The 22,516-nt window shown below is 53.6% G+C and overlaps 1 protein-coding gene across 1 annotated transcript in view; it reads left to right on the top strand.

Annotated features, from left to right (window-relative positions):
* The window catches only part of snd1 (staphylococcal nuclease and tudor domain containing 1), a 148,095-nt gene that overhangs the window by 81,409 nt on the left and 44,170 nt on the right, over positions 1–22,516 (top strand). Inside the window, 3 exon segments of the mRNA XM_062982754.1 lie at positions 2,261–2,343; positions 2,946–3,182; positions 18,285–18,394. Coding sequence (XP_062838824.1) covers positions 2,261–2,343; positions 2,946–3,182; positions 18,285–18,394 — 430 coding nt within the window.

The raw sequence follows: 22,516 nt of genomic DNA, 5'->3' as shown, positions 1-22,516 counted from the left end.
GAGCAGTGAGGAATAATTTAAACAGCTTAAAAGCATATTAAACCATTTAAGGCTGGAGGCAGAACTGCTTCCCCTGAAGGAGGTTTGGTGAGAAGGAGCCCAATGGCTGGTGGTGGTGGTGGTGGGGGGGGGGGGGGCTTGCACATTGGGAGGGGGAGGCTGTGCCTGGAGGGGGGGCTGGGTTGAACCCACTCCAAGTGGCCCCTCTAACGGGCCTCCTGTGGGCCCCTTGGGGGAGGAATGGCCCAACCACGGCCCTTCTATGAGGGGAGGGCCTTTAGGATCAAGGTCCATCCATCCCTGGCTCCGTGGGTTGGGAGTCTGCCTTCCCGCCAGCACAACCCCCCCCCCCCCCCCGCCTTGCCCTTGGGTTGCCTTCAGGGACACACCAATGTTATCTCTTCCTTTGGAGGCTTCTCTTGGTAGCAAAATAATATCATTGCAGTAATTACATGAACAAGGTTTCCATGACACAGATAAAGTTCTTTATACTTCCTTCTTTGCTGGGCTTCTTTCTCATGCAGATAAACAGCTTCGCTCTCACAGAGCCTCCTCTCACAATGAACTTACACAGGAGCTTTACACACAGCAGCCTTCACACTGGAGCATCTCTCATCGAAGCTTCCTTACACCAGGCCTTCTTACACTGGGCCCACTCACACTCCTCAGGACAACACTCGCTCATTTAACCCTTTCAGTGCTTGACCCCACCTCCTGCCACCCTCTGGTTTGGCTCTTATGGAGCCCCTGTGGGAGGCATGGGTGGTGGTCCAGGTGGATGCCCCATTGCTTGGACCAGCGGCTTTCCCTTCTCCTCAGGCCTGATGTAGGGGTAGACCCCAGCCCCCCCCCCCCCCCGCTTCCATATCCGCTGCCCTCCACAGAGGAGGTCCTAGGTCAGTGGTTCTCAACCTGTGGGTCCCTCCCCAGATGTTTTGGCCTTCAACTCCCAGAAATTCTAACAGCTGGTAAACTGGCTGGGCTTTCTGGGAGGTGTAGGCCAAAACACCTGGGGACCCACAGGTTGAGAACCACTGTCCTAGGGAAACCCCTTGTGCCCCTCATTCAGCCCTCATGAGCCTCTCAGCCATGCTAAGGGGCAAAGGAGGGGGACGCCTTGCTGTCACCCCCCTGGCTGAGCAATTGGAGCCCGGCTTTGTGGGCAGATCATCCAATGCCGGCCTGGTGCTCGGAGGTTCCTGATTAAATGTGCGAATGCCTTGCAGCCGAGACCCTTCCAGGCGCTGCCAGGCGGGAGGGAATGACGACGGAGAGATGGGCCCTTTCTGGGATGGATGGATGGCAGGAAGGAAGGAAGGAAGGAAGGAAGGAAGGAAGGAAGGAGCAGGGCCTGCACACACACACACACCCCCCCGCCCTTCTGCCTCTTCTCTCCCCGCTTTGCTCCCAGGCATGTAATCCTGCTCAGGAGTAATTTCCTAAATAATTTAGCGCGTGTAAGACAAATCTGTGTCCGCTCACTTCCCGCTTTAAATGCTTTGCCGTCCATTAAAGATTTGCCGGATTTGCCAGATGCGGAGAGGGAGGGGGGGAGGGAGGGAGGGGGAGGGAGGGGGGGGAGAGCGCCGCTGCTGCGCACACGGGGGGGGGGGCACACAGGCAGGCACACAGGCTCCTGCCGCTCCTTCTGCAGAGAGAGAGAGAGAGAGAGAGAGAGAGAGAGAGGGAGCCCTTGCATAATTTTGCATAATTAGCCATGCTTCAATATAAAAGTAGAGTTATGGTTCTGTGTCTCCTCACTCTCTGTTTACGCATAATTTCCTTTCCGTTTGGAGATAATTAACACTGGGGAGGTTTCGAGGGAGGACAATGCCTGGATCTGGCTTTCCCTGCCTTCCGCTTCTGAGCGACCCATGCAAAGCGGTCGGGCCCCCTCCCTCCCTCCCCCCCTCCCTCCCTGGGGGGCTCCTCTTGGCCAAAGGGACTCAGGGGGGGCTCCCAGGAAGGAGGGGGGTCCTTGGGTGATGGCCCCTGACCTCCAGCGCTGATGCCCCATTGGCCGCCTGACCACTGCTGGTCATTCCGGCTGGAGAGCCAAGCCCGGGCCTCTCCTAGTTGGGAGACCCCAAGGGCCATCCAGTCCAGCCCCTTCCTTCTGCCAGGCAGGGAGACACCATCCAAGCTCTCCAGACAGGTGGCCATTCAGCCTCTGCTTGGAAGCCTCCAGAGAAAGGAGGAGGCTCTGCCAGGGCAGCATATTTCCCTTCCCGGAGGCCTCACCCCTTCCCACCTTCTGCAGGAGATGTGTCTCTGTCTATGGGGAGTGGGAGGGGGTGCGTTTGGGCCTTGATGGCAAACGGAGGGGGCATCAGCCCCACGGAGGTGAGCCATTCCTTAAAGGCCTTGGCACAGTTTGGTGCCTGTCGTGGCCAGAAGGCCTTCCTTCATCCTGGCCCTCTGCAGAGATCTCCCCCCCCCAAAAAAATAGCAGACCCCCTCCTCAGCCCACCCGCCTCTGCTGCCCTTCTCCATGCTAATCAAGCCATGACACCGTGGTGATTGCCACTAATGAGTAGCCTTCGGTTAGTTATTCCTGTTCTACATTTGCATATGTTAGGCTTAAGTGGTTAATAGTTGAGGGAAGCAACAGGCCCCCTCCCTCCCCCTCCCTCCCCCTCCCCCAAATGCAGTTTGTGTGCAGGTTGTGGCTCCATGTGTTTGCATTAACTTCTTGACAGCACATCTGTTCTGGAAGGACGAGGCAGGCGGCCCTGGGAGGCTCTGCAATGGCTCTCTTGTGCAATTAGAAGGAAGGGGCCACGGATGGGCAGGCGGGGCACGGCCCCCTCTTGCACCCCCTTCCTTTGGGGGCCTCCGCAGCCAGGCTGCCCTCTCCCAGAGGGATTGCACATGAAGGTGGCTGTGAGGTGCACTGCTGCCAGTGATGTCCCTGCAAGCCCCCCAACCCCCTCCCCATTTGGCAGCAGCAGCAACAGTGATGTCGTGGGTGCCTTGCCCTTGCCCTGTGTCCACTCACCTTTCTGTCCCTCCCTCCCTCCCTCCCTCCCTCCCTTTGCAGGACACCCAGAAGTCCAAGCAGTTCCTGCCCTTCCTGCAGCGGGCCGGGCGCTCGGAGGCGGTGGTGGAGTACGTCTTCAGCGGCTCCCGCCTCAAGCTCTACCTGCCCAAGGAGACCTGCCTCATCACCTTCCTGCTCGCAGGTCAGCCTCTGCCAGGGTGGGCGGGGGGGGGGGGGGCTTCTGGGTCAAGCTCTACCTGCCCAAGGAGACCTGCCTCATCACCTTCCTGCTCGCAGGTCAGCCTCTGCCAGGGTGGGCGGGGGGGGGGGGGCTTCTGGGACAGGGGTCTGTGTGGGGCAGCCGTCCTCACTGCCTTTGGGTTCGGGGTGTGTGCCTGTGATGGAGGAGAGGCAGCCACAGCCAAAGGGGCTTCCTGGACCATTTCCCTGGCGGTGGGCTGCTGCTGCGAGTGGTCACTTGGGCCGCCATGGGGATTGCTGAAGGGCCTGTGACCTCCTCCCTCTTGGCTGACGGGACACCGGGAACTAGATGGAAGGCCAGGCCATTGCTGTCTCTTTCTCTGTGGCTCCACACCCTTCAAACAAGGCCGGGTCGCCAAATCTCATTTCTTTTGAGCCCAGCCAACTTCCACAGTGTGAGTGAGAGGGAGACTGGGCCCATAACCTGTTGGGTTCAAAAGCTGGAGTGGCCTGGGGCTTGTGACCCTCCATCTTGGTTCAAGGCTGTTGGATGGGGGGGGGGGGTGTATAAAGGTGAAGGATAGGTCTTCCTGGCCTTGTGGGGCCTGCTTTTCCTGGCTGCATAGCTGTGCTTCTTACTGTCACTCACCCCGAGACTGAAGCCTCCTATGACCAGAGCATCACACAATAGTCCCAGAATAAATAATAATAATAATAATAATAATAATAATAATAATAATAATAATAATAATCTCTTTTTTTGTATGCTGCCTCCCTCTCCCCAAAGGGACTCGGAGTGGCTCACACGGGACAAGCCCAATCAGATCATAACGTCATAAAATAAACAATTTAAGGCATTAACATCATACTTAAAACCAGAATAAACAGATGGTGATTTAAAATAGAACAAGATTGTAAAAACATAAAAAACAATCTTAATCAATAGAGGCAAACACTTTATTTCAAACACACACACAAAACATATATAGCAAAAAGCAGGGATGAGGAATGAAGGTGTAGAATCCAAAAAGTCAGCAATCTATTGTCTCTTGTAAATCTAAAAGCAAGGCAGCTTAAGAATAGTCCCAAAATCCAAAAGCAGCTTCAGTCCATAAGCAAAACTTGAACAAGGATACACAACAAGAACATGGAAAAACTCCCAGAATACTTGAGTCCCAAAATCAAGATGAGAACCAGAGAATTCAGGCCTGGCTGTAACTTGAAAGCCACGTTGCCTGAACTGAAGAACAAAGTGCACATTAGCTCCTAATAAACAGACATGAAAGCACTACGGTCTCCCCTGGAATTTCTGCTTCCCACAAAGGCGTGTTGACCTACAAATCTGGCTATCTGCTCGAATCTGCAAGCGTGCCTCCTTGCTGAGATCTGCATCACCAGATGTGTTCGCATGAGAATTTGTCATTGATTCGTCTTGGCTGGACTGCTTATCTGGAGAGGAGGATTCCCACTCCCGTGGCTGGCCTTGAAGCTCAGAGGCAATTACATTCTCAGGCCCTGCACCTGTGCCTGCCTCTCTGTCTAAAACAGTTTCACTTTCTGGCCCTGCATGAGAATGTGTTGGGAATCTATTGAGCGGTTAGACTCAAAATAACCCTCTCTTGGGGTGATTCCTCAAAAATACAGCAGAGTGGCAGAACCACGTTTCATAAGCAGCAGAAACTTACGTGTGGTGAGCTGGGAGAGGCCTTTGTTCCTCAGGATGGCAGAGGATTGCAAAGTCTCAGTAAAAGTTCAAACATCGTTTATTGAGGTAAAAAGAAATCCATTGTAGATAGAAAAAGGTTCTTGGAGCTAACTAGCTCACTAGACTAGTTTCTAAGGAAGGTAAGAAGGTAAAAATAACAAAATATCTAAATAGCTACATTTTGCCAGGAGAGAGGGCAAAATGTGGCTTCTCAGGTTGGAGACAAAGGCAGAAGAGAGACAAAATGGGGCTGACCAAATGGTCTAAGCCTTGGGGCAATTAACATTCCAATATTTAGAGGAAGTTGCCTCATCCCTAAAGGGTCACATTATTACAACAACAAAGTGAGGAAGTGAATGTAAACAGGAAAACAAGAGAGGGGAAATAGCAAAGGCCTATCTAGGCATGCATGGGAATACAGAGAGGGTTCCCTCAGTCTCATCCTATCCTCTACCTAACTACTTGAGACTTGTGCAGTCCGGGATGACATCCAACAATCCCCTTCTTCAGACTGGACTGCTCAAGTCGATCAGGGTCAGCATCTTCTTCAGCTTGTCATGAGCTTGTCTGGGCAAGGGTTTTGTCAGGATGTCAACAATCATATCTTCTGATTTGCAATAGAATGAATCCCAGGAAAGCCCATAATCCCGCCTGACTGTAAGTCACCAGTGAACCCATCAGCCCCTGGCTGCTGTGGCTGCTGCTGGGCTCCAACACTTCCCTGCAGAGCCACAGGCCCTTCCAGGCCCGCTCTGCTCTGCCGGAATGGCCATTCCCTGCTCTGTCCTCGGGCAGCAGCCGTGGGCGAGGTGGCCTGGCCTGGGGTGGGGGCATGGCGGGGAGGTGGGACCCCCTCCTTGGGCCCCGGGCACCCCCCGAGGCCCTCCCCTCTCCCTCCCTGGCCCTCCCTCCCTCTCTCTCACTCGCCAGGCGTTTCCCGTGTAAGACACAACCTCATCCCCGGGTCTTATTTATAATTAACCAGCCCTAAAGTCAGTGGCAGAAGACAAGAAAACGAGACTCTGCGTTTCGGAGCCTCTGATATTTTAAAATTTTAATAAGCACTAAAACTCCCACTTATGTTAAAAAATAAATAAGCCATGCCACCGCAGAAGGGCAAACTCCAGAAGCAGCTGCCAGAGGAAGGCGAGGAGGAGGAGGGTGCGAAGAAGGCCTCGGAATTGCAGGATCCTCTCTGGGGAGGCTCCCCATCCATCCTGATTGGGGCGGGGGGTGTGGGGAGTGGGGGGGGGGGGTCCTAGGCTGTGCGGTAAGGCTCAGCGGGAGGGAGGGAGGAGGCCTCAATCTCGTGAGATTGCAACCACCACACAGAAAGGGTTGAGACATGAATATAGATATGTTGGAAATGCAATAAATCAGGGAAGTAATCAATTATACAAATTGCACTGCACAGTCTGCGCTATAAATAGCAGTGGTGGAGAAAGTCCATAGGACGGCGGTGGCTTGGCCGGAGAGAGAGCGGGGCGGGGGGGGGGGGGGCAGCGCCTGTCTCTGGCACGAATCCCCACTCCAGAGTTTCCCTTGGTCCAGAGGAAGTCTTGGGCCTGTTCAGGTTGCCTCAGTGGCCGCTGGCAAAGAGAGCTGCCTTGGCCCGGGAGGAGGGAGAGACCCCCCTTCCCCCTCCTCCAGCCAGTGATGCCTGTCCGTCCATCCGTCCGTCCTGTGGGCCTGCTCCTGGAGTGCTATATATATCCTGGGCTGCCTGGCAATGTTAATTTGAGTAATTGATTAGCCCACTGATGTATTCGGTACCGATATAGGCACACATCCCTATCCCTATCCCCATTTCTATCCCGGGACTTTGTGGGGCGAAGGGAGGGAGGGGCCTGTGGCAGACTCCTTGGGGCTTCAGGGCCCCCCAGTGAAAAGGCCTGGCCCCTTTCAGCCTCAGAGTCTGTTTCCCAAAAGAGGTTCAGAGGCGAGGAGGTGAATACACAGAACTTTATTTTGCAAAACAAAAAAACTGGGCAGCATGAAAAAGCAACTCCGGTTGCTCCTCACACACACACACAAAGCATGAAAAAGGAAGTGCCACCCCGGGGGGAGAGAGAGAGAGAGAGAGAGAGAGAGAGAGAGAGAGAGACAGACAGACAGACACACACACACACACCTCGGTTGGCCTGGATAGGATTTCCAAGGACATTTCACACCACCTCCCAGAATCCTTTTTCCCAGGTTCTCTCCCCTTCCATTCCCCTTCATCCTCCCGTGCTGCCTTGGGTGAGATGCTTATCAAAACAGTTCAGGAAAGCACCACTTCCCAATTACAGTCATTCAGTATATCATTATATGTACCATCTGGGCTTCTTCCCCTCCTTTGAGGCATCAATTCTGGTCCAATCCATCAGACACTATTTTGTTTGAACTGTCTTCATCTGAAGCTTGCTTTTCTTGGGTTTATTGTCTAGTGAGACCCTCGGCTTGACATCCCAGACCTTCCATTGGTTCCCCTTTTGCATATCTAAGGAAGTGATGAGCTGTTGACAGTTGGGCTCTGCTTCCCTCCTTTCAACTGTTCTGTGTGTTTCTCATGGCTGAATTCTTCTAACACTAAGTAAAGTAAAGGTTTCCCCTGACGTTAAGTCCAGTCATGTCTGACTCTGGGGGTTGGTGCTCATCTCCATTTCTAAGCCGAAGAGCCGGCGTTGTCCGTAGACACCTCCAAGGTCATGTGGCCACTGGCATGACTGCATGGAGCGCCATTACCTTCCCGCTGGAGCGGTACCTATTGATCTACTCACATTTGCATGTTTTCGAACTGCTAGGTTGGCAGGAGCTGGAGCTAACAGCGGATGCTCATTCCGCTCCTTTCGGTCTGCAAGTTCAGCAGCTCAGTGTTTTAACACACTTCGCCACCGGGGCTCCTAACACTAAAGACGCAGGCTATTCATTTAATTCACTCTCCACACTATTGGTATTTATGAATCAGATTAAGTCCCTTGCCCCCTTCACCAGGGTTGCTTGAGAGGGATTTGAGAGAGAAAGGCCTGTGGGGCTGGATGGCCATCTGTGGGTCCAGTTCAGCCTGGGTGGGGAAGGGGGCTTTTCCTCAAAGGTAGCCCGCCTTGCAGGACAGCCGTCCCCCCCCTTCCCGACCATTGGCCGTGTGGATGCGCCACACGCTGCCCGCCACCGCCTGGGCCTGGCTTGCTGCTCTCTTCCGTGCGCATCGTCTTCTGTTTATGGGTACATTACAGCTCCTCATTAAAGCTAATTGGCGACTGTCAAAGTGGACGCGCTGCTCCTGCCTCTCTGCGCTCTGCAAGGCCTCTGCCGCAGCCGCCGCCTCCTCCTCCTCCTCCTCCTCCTCCTCCTCCTCCCCCCTGCATCCCATGCGGAGCAGACCCTTCCTTCGGGGTCTGGGGTCCCGCACTGGTCAGGCCCAGGGCCTCCCTGCTTCTGCTGCTGGCCTTGCAGCCTGTGAGGCCGCCCTCCTCCCCTTCCTTTTGGGGGTCCCGAGTGCCAGGGACCCCCGCGGCCCCCTCCCCTTCCTCCTCCTCCTCCTCCTCCTCCTCCTCCTCCTCCTCCTCCTCCCCCCTGCATCCCATGCGGAGCAGACCCTTCCTTCGGGGTCTGGGGTCCCGCACTGGTCAGGCCCAGGGCCTCCCTGCTTCCGCTGCTGGCCTTGCAGCCTGTGAGGCCGCCCTCCTCCCCTTCCTTTTGGGGGTCCCGAGTGCCAGGGACCCCCGCGGCCCCCTCCCCTTCCTCCTCCTCCTCCTCCTCCTCCTCCTCCTCCTCCTCCCTGCATCCCATGCGGAGCAGACCCTTCCTTCGGGGTCTGGGGTCCCCCACAGGTCAGGCCCAGGGCCTCCCTGCTTCTGCTGCTGGCCTTGCAGCCTCCTCCCCTTCCTTTTGGGGGTCCCGAGTGCCAGGGACCCCTGCGGCCCCCTCCCCTTCCTCCTCCAGGCCCAACCGTGTGGGCCTCTGGCCTCTGGGAAGCACTGCCTGCACCCGGAGGAGTCCAGAGTGCCGGTCCCTGGTCTGTCCGGAGCGCACAAGAAGACCGCGCTCGCCATAAATCAATCCCTTAATTATTTTTATACCATCTTCCAGAGCAAGAAGCTCTCCCAAGGCAGTTCACGAATAAAGCTGTAAAACAATAAAAAACATGAAATATAAAAGATTAAAACAGCAGCATAAAAAAGCCTTCGTAAAACGTCTCTCTCAAGTTTTAGTGTCTGTTGAAGCCGCAGGGAAAGGGAGGCCTGGAGCCTCTTTGCGGGGCCCTCGGGCTCCTCGGGTCCCTCTGGGGAGAGACGCTCCTCATTCCTTTGAGGGCAGGGAGTGGGGGTCCAGCTCTCTCAGGCTGGTCCTGGCCCAGAAGACCCCTGCCCCCTTTCCCTACAGGCCCAGGCTGCTGCTGTTGCTGCTCTGGCTGCTTCTGGCAGCAGCTTTCCTTTTGGCCTTGGCTTGGGGTCTGCGTGACAGAGGCACTCCAAGGTGGGGCAAGCCCACTGGTGTGGCTCTGCAGTATCTGTGGCTTGTGTCCTTGGAGAAGGAGGTCTTCCGTGTGCTTTCCTCCATCAGGCTCACTTTGCCATCCGATGGGATTCTGGGCTCTTGAAAGATGCTGCTGCCCTTTCCATGCTCTACTCTCCTGTCTTGTTTTGCTCCATATTCTGGAGGACTCCTTGGAGCCACGCAGGGTTTTTCTTAAACCAAAGCCTGGCCCATTCAGGACCATTGTCACTGATTCCCCCACATCAATTGATCCCTGAGGATCCCCAAGACACTGGCATCAGACCCTGCCTGTTAACACATAACACCCCCTCACACACACACAACCACACAGCGTCAGACTTTGTGGTAGTGAGGGTGTCGCGCCTCAGGACAGCTTGCTAGACACACCAGGCTGTACACAGGTTGAAGTCTTTTGTAGTTTATTAAAAAATAGGAAATAAATAGTTCTTAAAAAGCAAAAGGAAAATTCCAAAAGATTGTTGCAAAACCAAGGCTATACAGAATAATCCAAGAAAATCTTAGGCATAAAACAAGGTTCCATTAATACATGGCATAGATCAATGAACTTGATCACAGGATAATCCAAGAAAGCAAGAGCTGCTTCTAACTCAAACGAGACGTTGCTTTTGACAAAGGTTTCCCTCTCAGCACATCCTTTAATATTCTCTGTACAGCATGAATGCATTTCTTTGCCCTCTGACCTCTTTCTCTTTTTTGTTTGCTAATCTGACACTCCTGCGAACCCGAAATTCCAAACGGCCAGCTCGATCCGGAGATGCCGTTTTGTCAAGGCCAGATAGCTCGTTAGCAGCAGCCTCTGTCTGCTTGCTATCTAACTGGGAGCTGTCCTCCCTTTGCACCTGGCTATCATCAACACCACTCCCTGCCATAGGAATGCCTTCCTGCTCCTCATCTCTCACAACAGGGACACTCTGAACCTGAATCCCATAATTCCCATCAGAGTCATCTTGCACCTGAATCCCATCATCTTGAACATCTGGGACCTGAATCCCACAATCCCCATCAGGGTCACAGCAGAGGGATCCTGGGGTGAGCCATTTCCCAAAGGGCAGCGCAACCCCTTCTGCTTGGGCTGGAGGCCCGGTGCCTCCTTTGGGGGTGTCCCCACTGCACCCCACTCCGCTCCGCTCCTGGCAAAGAGGAGGAGGAGGAGGAGGAGGAGGAGGAGGAGGAGGAGAAGCATGCGAGGGCAGGGCGGGGGGAGCCGTCCGCACACACTGCCTTTTGAACTTGCTCACTTGCCTGCAGCCACTTCCTCAGATGGCTCTGCTTTATTCCGTCCTGGAGCCTCTCCGCATTGTTAGAAACCACTTAAGGAAGGAGCCGGGCATTTGACGGTTGCTGCAGGAGGGAGCGGGCAGAGCGCCACAGCGCAAAGGCTTCCTTTGTTCTGGCCGTATCTCCCTTCTGACAGAGCACGCTCCACACAAAGGCCTTTTGAGGGTCCCAAGGACAAGAAGGACCCTGCCCTGCCCCCCCCCTGCCCCCACGGCCCCTCTTGCCTTGCCCTTCGAGGAAGCGGCCTTGCAGCAGCACCCCGTCTCCTTGCAGCCCCTCTTGCCCCTTTCCCCTGGCTCCCGACTGAGCTGGCACTGCCTCCCCTTTGCCTCGCGAGCGCATCTGCTGTCAACAGATGTGCGGAAGGGACGCATTTCCCACTGCTCAGGGTTCAGCCACAAACCGCGTGGCTTCCTTCCTTCTTTCACTTTGCTTGTGGAAGCACCAGGCCCCACTGGGTCTTTCCTGGGGATGTGTGGCTTTTTAGGCTCTCTGGTGAAGAACCTTGGACCCTTTTCAACCTCTGAAGCCGGTTTCCCAAATAAGGTTCAGAAGCGAGGAGATGAAAGATACAACGGACTTTATTTTGCAAAATAGAGACCTGCGGGCAGCATGAAAAGTGCCACCCCAAGATGGGCAGCATGAAAAGTGCCACCCTGAGATGCAGCTCGGTTGGGGCTTTATAGGATTTCCAAGGACATTTTCCCAAAATCCTTTTCCCCAGGCTCCCTTTCCTTTCCATTCCCCTTTCATCCTCTCATGGTACCTTGGATTAGATGCTTATCAAAACAGTTCAGGAAAGCGCAATTTCCCGATTGCCGTCATTCAATATATCAATATACCCTCTGGGCCTTTGTGAAACCTCAATTTGGCCCAGTCGATCAAAATCAAACTACTTCAAAATGCCATTTCTAATTCCTACATCTAAGACTGCTCTCTCTAAAGTTTTATTGCCGGCTTGTGTGGGTTCCTCGGTCACATAGACTTCTTGGCATCTCTAAGGAAGGTGATGATGGCCCGTCCATTGCCTGCTTCTCTCCTTTCAACTGCCCTTTGTGGCATGTTTTCTTTATTCCGCGTGTGTTTCTCATGGCTAAATTCTCCTAACACTAAGACTAAGGCTATTCATTAATCAAATTCACTCTTCAGACTATTGCTATTTATGAATCAGATTAAATCAAATTAAATCAGGAGTCCCTTGTCCTCTTCACTGGGGCAACCTTGGTGCAGTCGGGTGGCCAGCTGTGCCTCATCCCATGGGCCTCTTATTTATTTATTTATTTACAGTATTTATATTCCGCCCTTCTCACCCTGAAGGGGACTTAGGGCGGATCACATTGTACCCATATAAGGCAAACATTCAATGCCATATACCATAGAACAGAGACAGAGACAGATGCAGAGGCAATTTAAACCTTCTCCAGCTTCCAGCTTCCTGAGGGTCTGCTTGATTCCGGTCACAGGGGGAGCAGCTGCTTCATCACCCACTGCAACGGCAACTTCCTCATTCCAACGGCCGGTGGCCATTTTTATGGTGATTTTTATGGTGTCGTAAATTAGCCTCCCCACATATAAGTGGTACCTAAATTTCCTACTTGATAGATGCAACTATCTTTCGGGTTGCTTAGGTCAGCAATGAGCAGGAGCTATATTTTATTTTTAATTGACACGGGCTGGCCTTCAACTCATGACCAGAGTGAACTAATGAACTCAAGGTCAGAGTGATTTATTGCACCTGGCTGCTAACCAGCCTGCGCCACAGCCCGGCCCTTCCCCTCCGGTGCCTTGTACTCCACACGCCTTGCTGGTTGCTTCACCCTGGCTCCTTGATTCCCCCCCCTTTGCCCCTTTCCCTGCTCTCCGGGGGGGGGGGGGGGAGCCGCAATCCAGAACTGTAGGCACAACACTACAAGGGAGGGAAGGAAGATGCTGGCAGTCCTGTTGTCAGTCTCTTTCTGAATAATCCTTGGCGGGGGTGTGCCGTGATGGTTCTCTCCTGGCGCTGTCTGTCGGGAAGCCCCCCCCCGGCACTCCCTCGCCCCCAGTTCCCAGTCCGCCCCCCCCTGCTCTGTCTCTCTTCTGGTTTAGCACCAAGTCTTCCTCCTCTTCCCCCTCGTCTAGCAGAGGAGCACACCTATCTTTGTATTGTCAAAGGCTTTCGCGGAAAGCTGGAATCACTGGGGTGTTGTGTGCTTTCTGGGCTGTATGGCTGTGTTCTAGCCGCATTTTCTCCTGTCGTTTCACCTATAGGACACGGCCATGCAGCCCAGAAAACACACAACACCCTATCTGTCACACCTCGGGGTAGCTTCACCTTGTTGAACACACCAGGCTGTACACAGGTTGATGTCTTTTGTAGTTTATTAGGAAATAGGAAATAAATCGTTCTTAAAAAGCAAAAGTAAAGATCCAAAGGATTGTTTCAAAACCAAGGCAATACAGATTAATCCACGAAAACCTTAGGCATAAAACAAGGTTCCATTAATACATGACATAGTCCCATGAACTTGATCACAGGATAATCCCAGAAAGCAAGAGCTGCTTCTAACTCAAACTAGACGTTGCTTTGACAAAGATTCCTCTCTCAGCAGACTGTTTTAATAGCATAATATGAAGGCATTCCATTGCCCTTTGCCCTCTCTCTTGTTTGCTATTCTAAGACTTCTGCGAACTCCCCTAAATTCCAAGCGGCTGGCCCGGTCCAGAGTATCATTAAGGCCAAACTGCTCGTTAGTGTTATCAGGCTGGGAACTGCTCTCCCTTCCTGCTTCTTGCACCTGGGAAACATCAGCATCAACAACACCATTTCCTCCTGTGGGAAAGCCTCCCTGTTCCCCATCTTCCACAGCAGGAACACCCTGCACCTGAATCCCATAATTCCCATCAGAGTCATCTTGAAACTCATCCTGAACCTGAATCCCAAAATCCTCATCAGAGTCACTCTGAGGCCAAGTCACAACACTATCATTGTCTTCAAATGCCATGGCCAGGCCTGATCTTTCCCCAAATCCCCCCCCCCCACACTCTTCATGGCCCCTACCTCACCTGTGCCATGCCATCCAGCCTAATGCTGCGGCCAGGGCCCTTCCAAGGGGGCGTCTCCACCCGTCCAAAGATCTCTGCGGATGGTGGTTTCCGCCTCGGGAGGTTATGGAAGTGTGTGTGGTGGTTGTGCTACCACCTCACCTTTTGCTCAGGCTCACAAAACGCTTGTGCTGTGTTATCGTATTTACTCTAATACTCACCTCTTTTTTTTGCTAAATTACCTTGCCAAAATTAGGGTGCGCATTAGATTTGCATCAGGCAGCAACGTTAGTGCTGAGCCCAAGCCAAAGGGAAGCGGCACCTAGCGCTCCTACTTGAAGGACGTCACCTCTCATTTAACGCCCAGGGCTCAAGGCTATGCCATCTTGGGATTTGTAGTTTGTTGAGGCACCAGCATCCTTCGGCACAGAAGGCTCAAGGCCTTGGCAAACTACAGCTCCCATGACTCCATAGCATTGAAATAAGTTAAAGTGGATCAATTCTACAGCATAGATGCACCCCAAGCTGTTTTTTTCCGTTGCTGGAAGTCTTAACACAGTTGTTTGTAATGAAGGAATTCTAAGCAGGCAGACACCGTAATGCACACTTCTTTGGCCAAATTATGAACAGGGCACTTTTTGCCCTTGCGCATTACATTATGGCAGCAAATCCATTTTTTTGTTTCAGGGTTTTGAAAACTGGGGTGCACATTAGATTTGATGGCGCGTGAGACTTGAGTCAGTGCGGGTATAAAGCCTACTATGGGTTAGATCCCAACCGTCTCCCCTCAGGGCCCGGCCTCAGTGTGCAGACCCCTGGCAGATTCCCTTGCCCTGCCATTGTCCGAGGCCCATTGGCCAAACGCGGGGCCCTTTTGGTGCGCTGCTTCCAGGCTTCAAGGGAGGCTTGGCTGCCCTTCTCTGCTCCCCTTTTGCTCCAGTCATCTGTAAAGTGCAGGGTGATGATGATGGTGATCTACTTCCATGATCCAGCCGACGTTTGCAATATGCTCCCTGCTGCCCCTTCCTTTTCTGCACCGTGTTAATTCTATGCCAAACCAAAGTGACTTTCAATCTGTGAAGGATGCTAATAATTTTATTTTTACGCGATCACTCTCGGGATTTGCCATTTTATTCGGTGTGAGCACGAAAAGCAAAGACACCGTCAACATTAGTAGAACAAAGAAACCTATTTTGTCTCCTCTCATCACCGATAGTGTCAAGCAGCACAATGCGCTCCTCTCCTTAGAAAGAACTGGGGGAAAAGACAGGAATGGCAATGCTCTGACACCGCACCGTGTCGAGACATGAAAGCCTTCCCTTTACATAATTGCTAGTAATAATTCTGACAAAGTAAATATATGAGCTCTTTAAGCGTTTTATTCATTGTTGTAAAAGAAAATACCCCACAGTCCCGTTTCTCCCTGGAAAGGAGGCCTCAGGAATAACAAAGGCAACCTCCCACACACACACATCCCCCCCCCCCCCCAATTTGGATGCCCCCATCCAGGGCCATTGTGGCAGCTGGGTTCTTTATCTTGTCAGAAGCAACTTGAGAGCATCCTACAAGTCGCTTCTGGTGTGAGAGAATTGGCTGTCTATAGAGAGGTTGCCCAGGAGACATTGCCCGGATGTGTTGTTATCCTGGTAGGAGGGAGGCTTCTCTCATGTCCTCACAAGCTAGAGCTGACAGACGGGAGCTTACCCTATCTCTGGCGGATTTGAGCAGCCAACCTTCAGGTCAGCAGTTCAACCAGCACAAGGAGTTAACGCATTGCGCCACCAGGGCTCCCATGGGGGGGGGGGATTGGAAGGGGGTCTCCTCACCGGCCCCTCAGTCAGTTTCCTGCCCTGGAACAGACCAGTGGGATGTCCAGCCTGTTGGGAATTGATGAGCTGCTAAGCTCAAATCACCCCCTTTAAGCTCAAATCACCCCCACAGCCCAGGCTGTGGCGCAGGCTGGAGAGCAAGCCAGCTGCAACCAGCTGCAATGAATCACTCTGACCAGGAGGTCATGAGTTCGAGGCCCGCTCGGAGCCTATGTTTGTCTTGTCTTTGTTCTATGTTAAAAGGCATTGAATGTTTGCCTATATGTGTAATGTGATCCGCTCTGAGTCCCCTTCGGGGTGAGAAGGGCGGAATATAAATACTGTAAATAAATAAATATGAGGTAAATTCCCATTAAAATAGCGGAGTGAATGGAAGCATTTCTTCCTATGCAGCAGTGAGACTTACGCTGTGTGAGTTTAGGAAGGCCTCTGTGTCTTCAGGATGGCAAAGGAACGCAAAGTGAGCTTTAAAGTTTAAAAGCATTTATTGAGGTAAAAGAAATCCATTGATGGATAGAAAAGTTTGGAGCTAAACTATCTAATCTATCCTGATCTAATACACGTAGACGGATTAAATTAACAATGGTCTAGATAGCTACATCTTGACTAGAAGAGGGGACAAAATGCGTCCTCTCTGGAACAAAGCAGGAAGATGGAATGGCGACCAAACCTCGTGGGTCGCTTCTTCTCTAGGGCCATTAACATTCCAAAAGCCAAATTGGGAAAGTTACGTCAACCCTAGGAGAGATCACCTTTCTAAAGCATCAAAGGGTGGGTTGACCTAAATAGGACAGGAAGGAGGAAACAATAGCGAAGCCTAATCAGAGCATGCATAGAACTGGGGAAAGGTGTCCCTAACTCTTTTCTAGGTTCCTATCTAACCATAGAGACTTAAGCAGTGCAGGAGGACATTTTTCCAACACAGCCTTGCAGGCCTCTTCTCCCCTCCACAGCCCCCTCCCCAGGCCAGCCATTCCAGAACCGCGGGGGGGGGGGGCGGCGGCGGCGTTGGGCTGGGACCACTGCTGGGAATGGTCCAGTGTCCATGCCTCCCCCTTCCACGACCTGAAGCATTGCTCTTGGTGAAATGGGGGCTGGATTGCTCCCGGGTCCATCTGTCTGTCATACTGTGTGTGTGTGTGTGGGGGGGGGGGTTCTGTTGGGGAGGGCTTCCTTTGGCCACCCACTTGACCGTCGCTGCTGCAGCAGCAGCAAGGCCTCCCTTGGCATTTTCCTCACGGCCGCTTTCTCCATTGCATAGCTTTGCCTTCCCAAGCACCGGAGATTTACAGCCGCGGGGGCAGAGTGCGCTGTAATCCAGTTTGGGCCAATGCTAAAGCAATGAGACTTTCGACCCGCTGCCCTCCCGGCCGTTCCTCACAGTCCTGTTACTTGAGATGCTGGTTCGGTAGAGAAAGGGGGGGCGAGCAGCCAGGAAAGGTGGGTCAGGCAAGGTCTATGGAGAGGTGGGTGGGAGGGGGGCATTCTGGGGGCCCTGCAGAAGGACCGAGAGGGAGGGGGCCCTGCTGAGACCCTCTAAGGGGAAGGGAGGGGGCCGGCTGAGGGGCTGTGCTGCCCCTTCCCCCAAAAGAACCACTCCTGCCCTGCGCACGGGCCTTCTCTCTCCCACACATGCACCAGGCTTCATTCATGCAGGTTGTTTGCTTGGGGAATGAACCCTGTTTCCCCAAAAACAAGACACTCCCATAAAATAAGCCGTAGCAGGATTTATAAGCATTTGCGCATTATAAGCCATACCCCGAGAGTAAGACATAGTGACAGGCATGGCTATGCAGCGCCTTCAAGCTCAGGCAGAGAGGGAGACATCGAAGGTGGAAGACAACGTCTCCTCAGGGAAGAGAGGAGCAGGACGCTCTGCTCAAGGCCTTGTGTGGCCTCAGCGGGAAGAAGGAAAGCCCCGGCTGATGTTTTACTCGCACTGTGGGTCCCTCTCACCCAGCAAACATCAACCAGCAACAGCCTTGGTCTCTCTCTCTCTCACCCCCCACAGACACCAGTAAAGCTGCTGGGAGTTGTAGTTCACCCTTAACCAGAGAGCCCTGAACACAGCCAACAACGGATCTGGACTGAACTTGGAACACAGACCCAGCATGGCCAACTGCGAATTCTGCCAGGGTTTGGGGGTGATTGCCCTGGGAATCTGGGAGTTGTAGTTCACCCTTACCCAGAGAGCCTTGAACCCAGCCGACAATGAATCTGGACTAAACTGGGCACACAGACTCAACATGGCCAACTGTGAATGCTGCCAGGGTTTGGGGGTGATTGCCCTGGGAATCTGGGAGTTGTAGTCCACCCTGATCCAGACAGCACTGAACCCAACCGACGACGGATCTGTACCCAACTTCAGTGACATGACCTAACATCCCAGAACAAACAAGGCTTAATTCGCATCACCTGGGCACTGCTGGGACCCCAAGCTGGTTCTTAGTAAAAATAAGACATCCCCTGAAAATAAGCTATAGTGTGTCTTCTTGAGGGAAAATAAATATAAGACAGTGTCTTATTTTCAGGGAAACACGGTACACCGAGAGACCCTTAAGTGGCTTCCACAATCCCACGGGACCTGGCTGCAAGGGGCCCCCTCCCTCCCTCCCTTCCTTCCGCTGTCTCTCTGGGGCTGCAAGGGGACCCCGTCCTGGCCCCCGGCTGCCTTGACCCGCTCTGGGGGACTCCTGCCCCAATGCCTCCCTGGGGCAGAGGGCCGGAGCTCACCTTGCCCCCTCCCTTCCCCTCCCCCCTGCAGGCATCGAGTGCCCCCGCGGAGCCCGGAACCTGCCCGGCCTGGTCCAGGAGGGCGAGCCCTTCAGCGAGGAGGCCACGCTCTTCACCAAGGAGCTGGTGCTGCAGAGAGAGGTAGGGGGGCCACGCCGTGGCGGGAGAGGGAGGAGGGGTGTCTTGGGGAAGGTCAAGGCGGAAGGTTGCGTCCTGGCTTCCGTTGCGGTCCTCTTCGGGTGGGGAAGGAGGGAAGAGGCGGTCGGGGGACAGGGACTCTGTGCTGTGAGAGCCCACACAGGCCCTGGCTTCCGTGGACCCGTGGCGTGCCAGCGCATGGCATTTGGTGAGCTGGGGAGAGTGTTTACATGCCCCTCTTGTGCTCCTGCCCTTTGCGCAGTGAGGCCGGCCGTGGCCTTAGAGCAGGGCGCTCCCTCTGCCTCTCCGCCTGCCTGTCTCTCCTTCTGGTTGGGGAATCTGCTCTGTGAGGGTCACCATAACCATAAATATAGCAGAAGACCAGAAATACACCTCCTAACCAGCAGAACCGTGCGCGTGGTGGGCTAGGATACGCTTCCATTCCTCTGGGTGGGACAGGATGGCAGAGTCAGATCTTGAGGTTCAAAAGATATTTATTGAAGTCAAAGAAATGCATCCTGGATAGAAAAGGGCTTGGGGTTCCCTGGCCTCCTCAGTCGCGTCTTCCAAAGGGGTAAAAGGGTAAAAACTATAACTATAGTGGTTGATATTTTGTACTATCACCTCATTTGTCTTGGTTGTTATGTGTTTTATTGTATGCTGTTTTATTTGCTTATTTTATTTGATTGTTGTATTATTGTTTTTTAACTCTAGATATCTGTTGTAACGGTTATATTTTGTTTCTGTTTTGAGCATAGCCCCATGTTAGCCACCCCGAGTCCCTTTGGGGAGATGGTGGCGGGATAGAAAAAATATTATTATTATTATTATTATTATTATTAAAAGCCCATGCAGCTACATTCTGCCGAGGGAGAGGCCCAATGTGCACCCTCCTCACAGGGAGAAAGGAAGGCAGAAGGCGAAGGGCCACAGGGCCCGCCCAGGGCAGCAAAACTTTAAATGGAACTTGCCTCATGGGGTTCCATTGCAACATTATCAAGGGGGGGGGGGGGGAGACCGTGGCTGGCAGGAGGGGGAAATGCAAAGCCCTTCTGGGAGACATGCATACTGTAGGAATGTGGGGAGGGGATCCCTCAGCTTAGCCCTGTCTCTCGCCTAGCTACTCATTGAGGACTGGAAACTTGATGACACAAGAGACTTGCGCAGTTCAGGGATGAGACCCAACGCTTCTCCCTGCCGGGGTGATGCCTCCGTGCCGTCCGGACTCTGGGCAGGAGGACGTTTCTGTGGCACCGCTCTCTGCTGGGTCTCCCCATCCTTCGACCCCCGTGCCGCTCTGTCTCTGCCAGTGGATGTGCCTCTCCTGCCAGGACTGGCTGCTGGGGGGGGGTCACTCTCTTCGGCCCCTCCCTTGCTCCCAGTGCTGGTCCTGCCTTGGACAATGGGTTGATGGGCACTCCACTCCGTGCATGCTTCCCCTGGCCCCGTGTGTTCCACTCTCGGAAGGAGGAGCGGTGCCGGGCTTGCCCCTCCCTGCCTCAGACTGAGGCCACGTGGCCAACTGAGGACAACCTTTCGAAAGGTGGTTGTTGCCTTTCCTGTGCGCCTTGGCATTGAGCTGGATGCTGCTGCCGCCTGTTGCTCGATTTCTCCTGCCTGACCTTGGTGACTCCTTTGCCAATGAGTAAATGAGGGACAGCGGAGCAGCGGGAAGGGAAGGCTTTGGAAAGGCAAGCCGCGTGGAGGCAGGAGTAGAGGGAGCTGGGGGGCATGGCTTCTCTCTGCTCCCCCCCATGTGCCCCCCTGCCTTCCCCCCGGGCTGAAGGGGGTCTGGGACGAGGGCAGGAGGGGCCATGCCCTTGGAGGTGGCTGGACCCACTTTCCGTAGGGCGCTGCCCCCTGGCCTCTCCTTGTGCCCCCCCCTCCTTCCTCGCCGCTCCCCTTCCGCCTGGGATGGGGGTGCCCCAGGGCTCCTTGCAGGCCTGCCCCTCTTGATTGTGCTTCTCCTGCATGGAAGGGGGTTGGACTAGATGGCCCTTGTGGCCTCTTCCAATTCCATTATTCTCTGACTCTGTCATTCTTCCTTGGCAAAGCCCCCACAGCCCCTTCCCAGCAGCATGGCATAAAGGTTTAACGTGGCGGCTGCTGCTACTGCCCCTCAGAGCCCCATCCCGGCAGCAAATGGGGAGGAGAGGGTTGCTGTGGGGCAAAGGCCAGGGCATCTCTCCTGGGCACAGGATGGAAGAAGCAGGACTTCAGGTTGCTGTGGGGCTGAGCTCTTGGCACAAATGAGGTGGGGAGGGGGAGAGTGCCCCTGGCCCATTTATGCCTTGACTACTGGATGACATACGTTCTGCATCAGAAACTAGAGCTGATGTGCCATTTTCTGAATCAGCACCCCAAATAACGTTGACCAAAATCTGTTCCATAACCCCTTTAGTACTAATTTTGGAGAGTGGTCCCTGCTCAAAGTGGTCCCTGGCCAAAAAAAGGTTGGGAACCACTGAGGTAAAAGGATCTCCACTGCAGCCGTGTTGTTTCTGCACATGGATAGGAACCAGGAGGAAGTGCTTTTGTCCTGTGGGGCACGTGTCCTTTGCCTCTACTCATTGGTGTGTGTGTGTGTGGGAGGGGGGTCCTGTTCCTCCCTGCTTCGGCCTTTTGTGGTGGTTTGGGGGGGGGGTGTCCCTGGTCATAGGTCTCTGCCCTTGTGTTTGTTTGTATGGACAGGAAGCCCAGGTCCCGGCCTCGGATCTCTCTCTCTGTCTCTCTGTCCCTGTGGGTTGGGAGCGTGTCTCTCTGGCAAGAGGGTGGGTGTGGGATCAAAAAGGTGCTGGAGGCAGTGTGGCGCTTCCTTGATTGGGGCCGGTCTTTGTGTGCGTGTGTGTCTCACCCCAGTGCACTTGGCGTAATGAGGCTGTGATTCATAATTGCCAAAGGAAGAGTGGAGATGCCCTCCAAGGAAGGAGGAGGACAAGGACGAGGAGGAGGGGTCCTCAAGAAGAAAGCGAGGCCTCACTCGCTCACTCCTTCCTCCTCCTGCATCGCGGGGACAGGCCCAGGGTGGGCTGCAGTGGAGCAGGGGCCTCTACGTGGGGGCCAGGGACCGTCTAGAAGGCCCCTTCCTGCCACCCAGGGAGGATGAGCCCTTTGCGGGAGGGAGGGAGGGAGGGCTTTGAGTGCTAGATTAGAACCGGACTCCTATGGAGAGAAGGATAGCACAGGAACCAAGCCATGGAAGAACAATAACCTGGAAAAAGCAACTGGAGGTGGGGTGGGGTGGGGTGGCCTATGGCCTTTGTTGCCTCTACACCAGCCCACAAAGCATGGGAAATAAACAAGAAGAACTCGAACTGCTGACACAACAGACCAAATACAGTATCATTGGCATCACTGAAATCTGGTGGGATGAGTCTGGTGACTGGAATGTCATCCAACCTATTTTGGAAAACTAGACCAAGTAGGAAAGGAGGAGGAGGAGGAGTAGCAGTGTGTATCAAGGATGTTTACACCTGTGTGGCGATCTGTGGCGTAAATCCTGGAAGTCTGGTTTAGAGCATTGAGAGTACCAATGACGGGGGAAAGAATCCACAGTCTGTCCTTGTGAGGGTCTGCGATGGGCCTCCAGGCCAGGCTGGTGACCTGCACGAACCCTTCCTTGAACAGATGCCTGGATGTGCAGAAAAGAGATATGTAGTAGTCATGCGGGATAACTACTATTCTGATATCTGTTGTAAAACAATCTCGGCCAAGAGTGCAAAGTCCAACCAATTCCTCGCTTGCCTTGCAGACAGTTGTATTGTGCAGAAGGTGGGAGAGGCAACAAGGGGATCCGCTATTCTGGATCTGATCCCAACCAACTCTGAGGATCTGGTCAATGGAGTGGAAGTGGAGGGACCCTTAGGTGGGAGAGGCCATGTTCTCCTGGAGTTGGTGAGACAAAGGAAGGGGTGAAATTCAGATAAGTCAGGCGTGCATTCTAGACTTCAGTAGAGCCGACTTCAGGACATTTAGGAAAAAGAAAACAAGAGACCAGAACATGGAGCAACAGGTTCAAATGGCAGGAAAAGAGATTCCATCTGAATATTAGCTGTCTGACCATCAAGCCAGCTGCTTCCTTGGGGTCTGGTGGCACCTCCTTCCTTCCTTCTCTGGGTTTTTAAG

Source organism: Anolis carolinensis, chromosome 5, assembly GCF_035594765.1.
Source record: "Anolis carolinensis isolate JA03-04 chromosome 5, rAnoCar3.1.pri, whole genome shotgun sequence".
In the NCBI taxonomy this organism is placed as follows: Eukaryota; Metazoa; Chordata; class Lepidosauria; order Squamata; family Dactyloidae; genus Anolis; species Anolis carolinensis.
The sequence above is the reverse complement of the archived record's forward strand: the minus strand, read 5'-3'. Positions and strand labels throughout refer to the sequence as shown.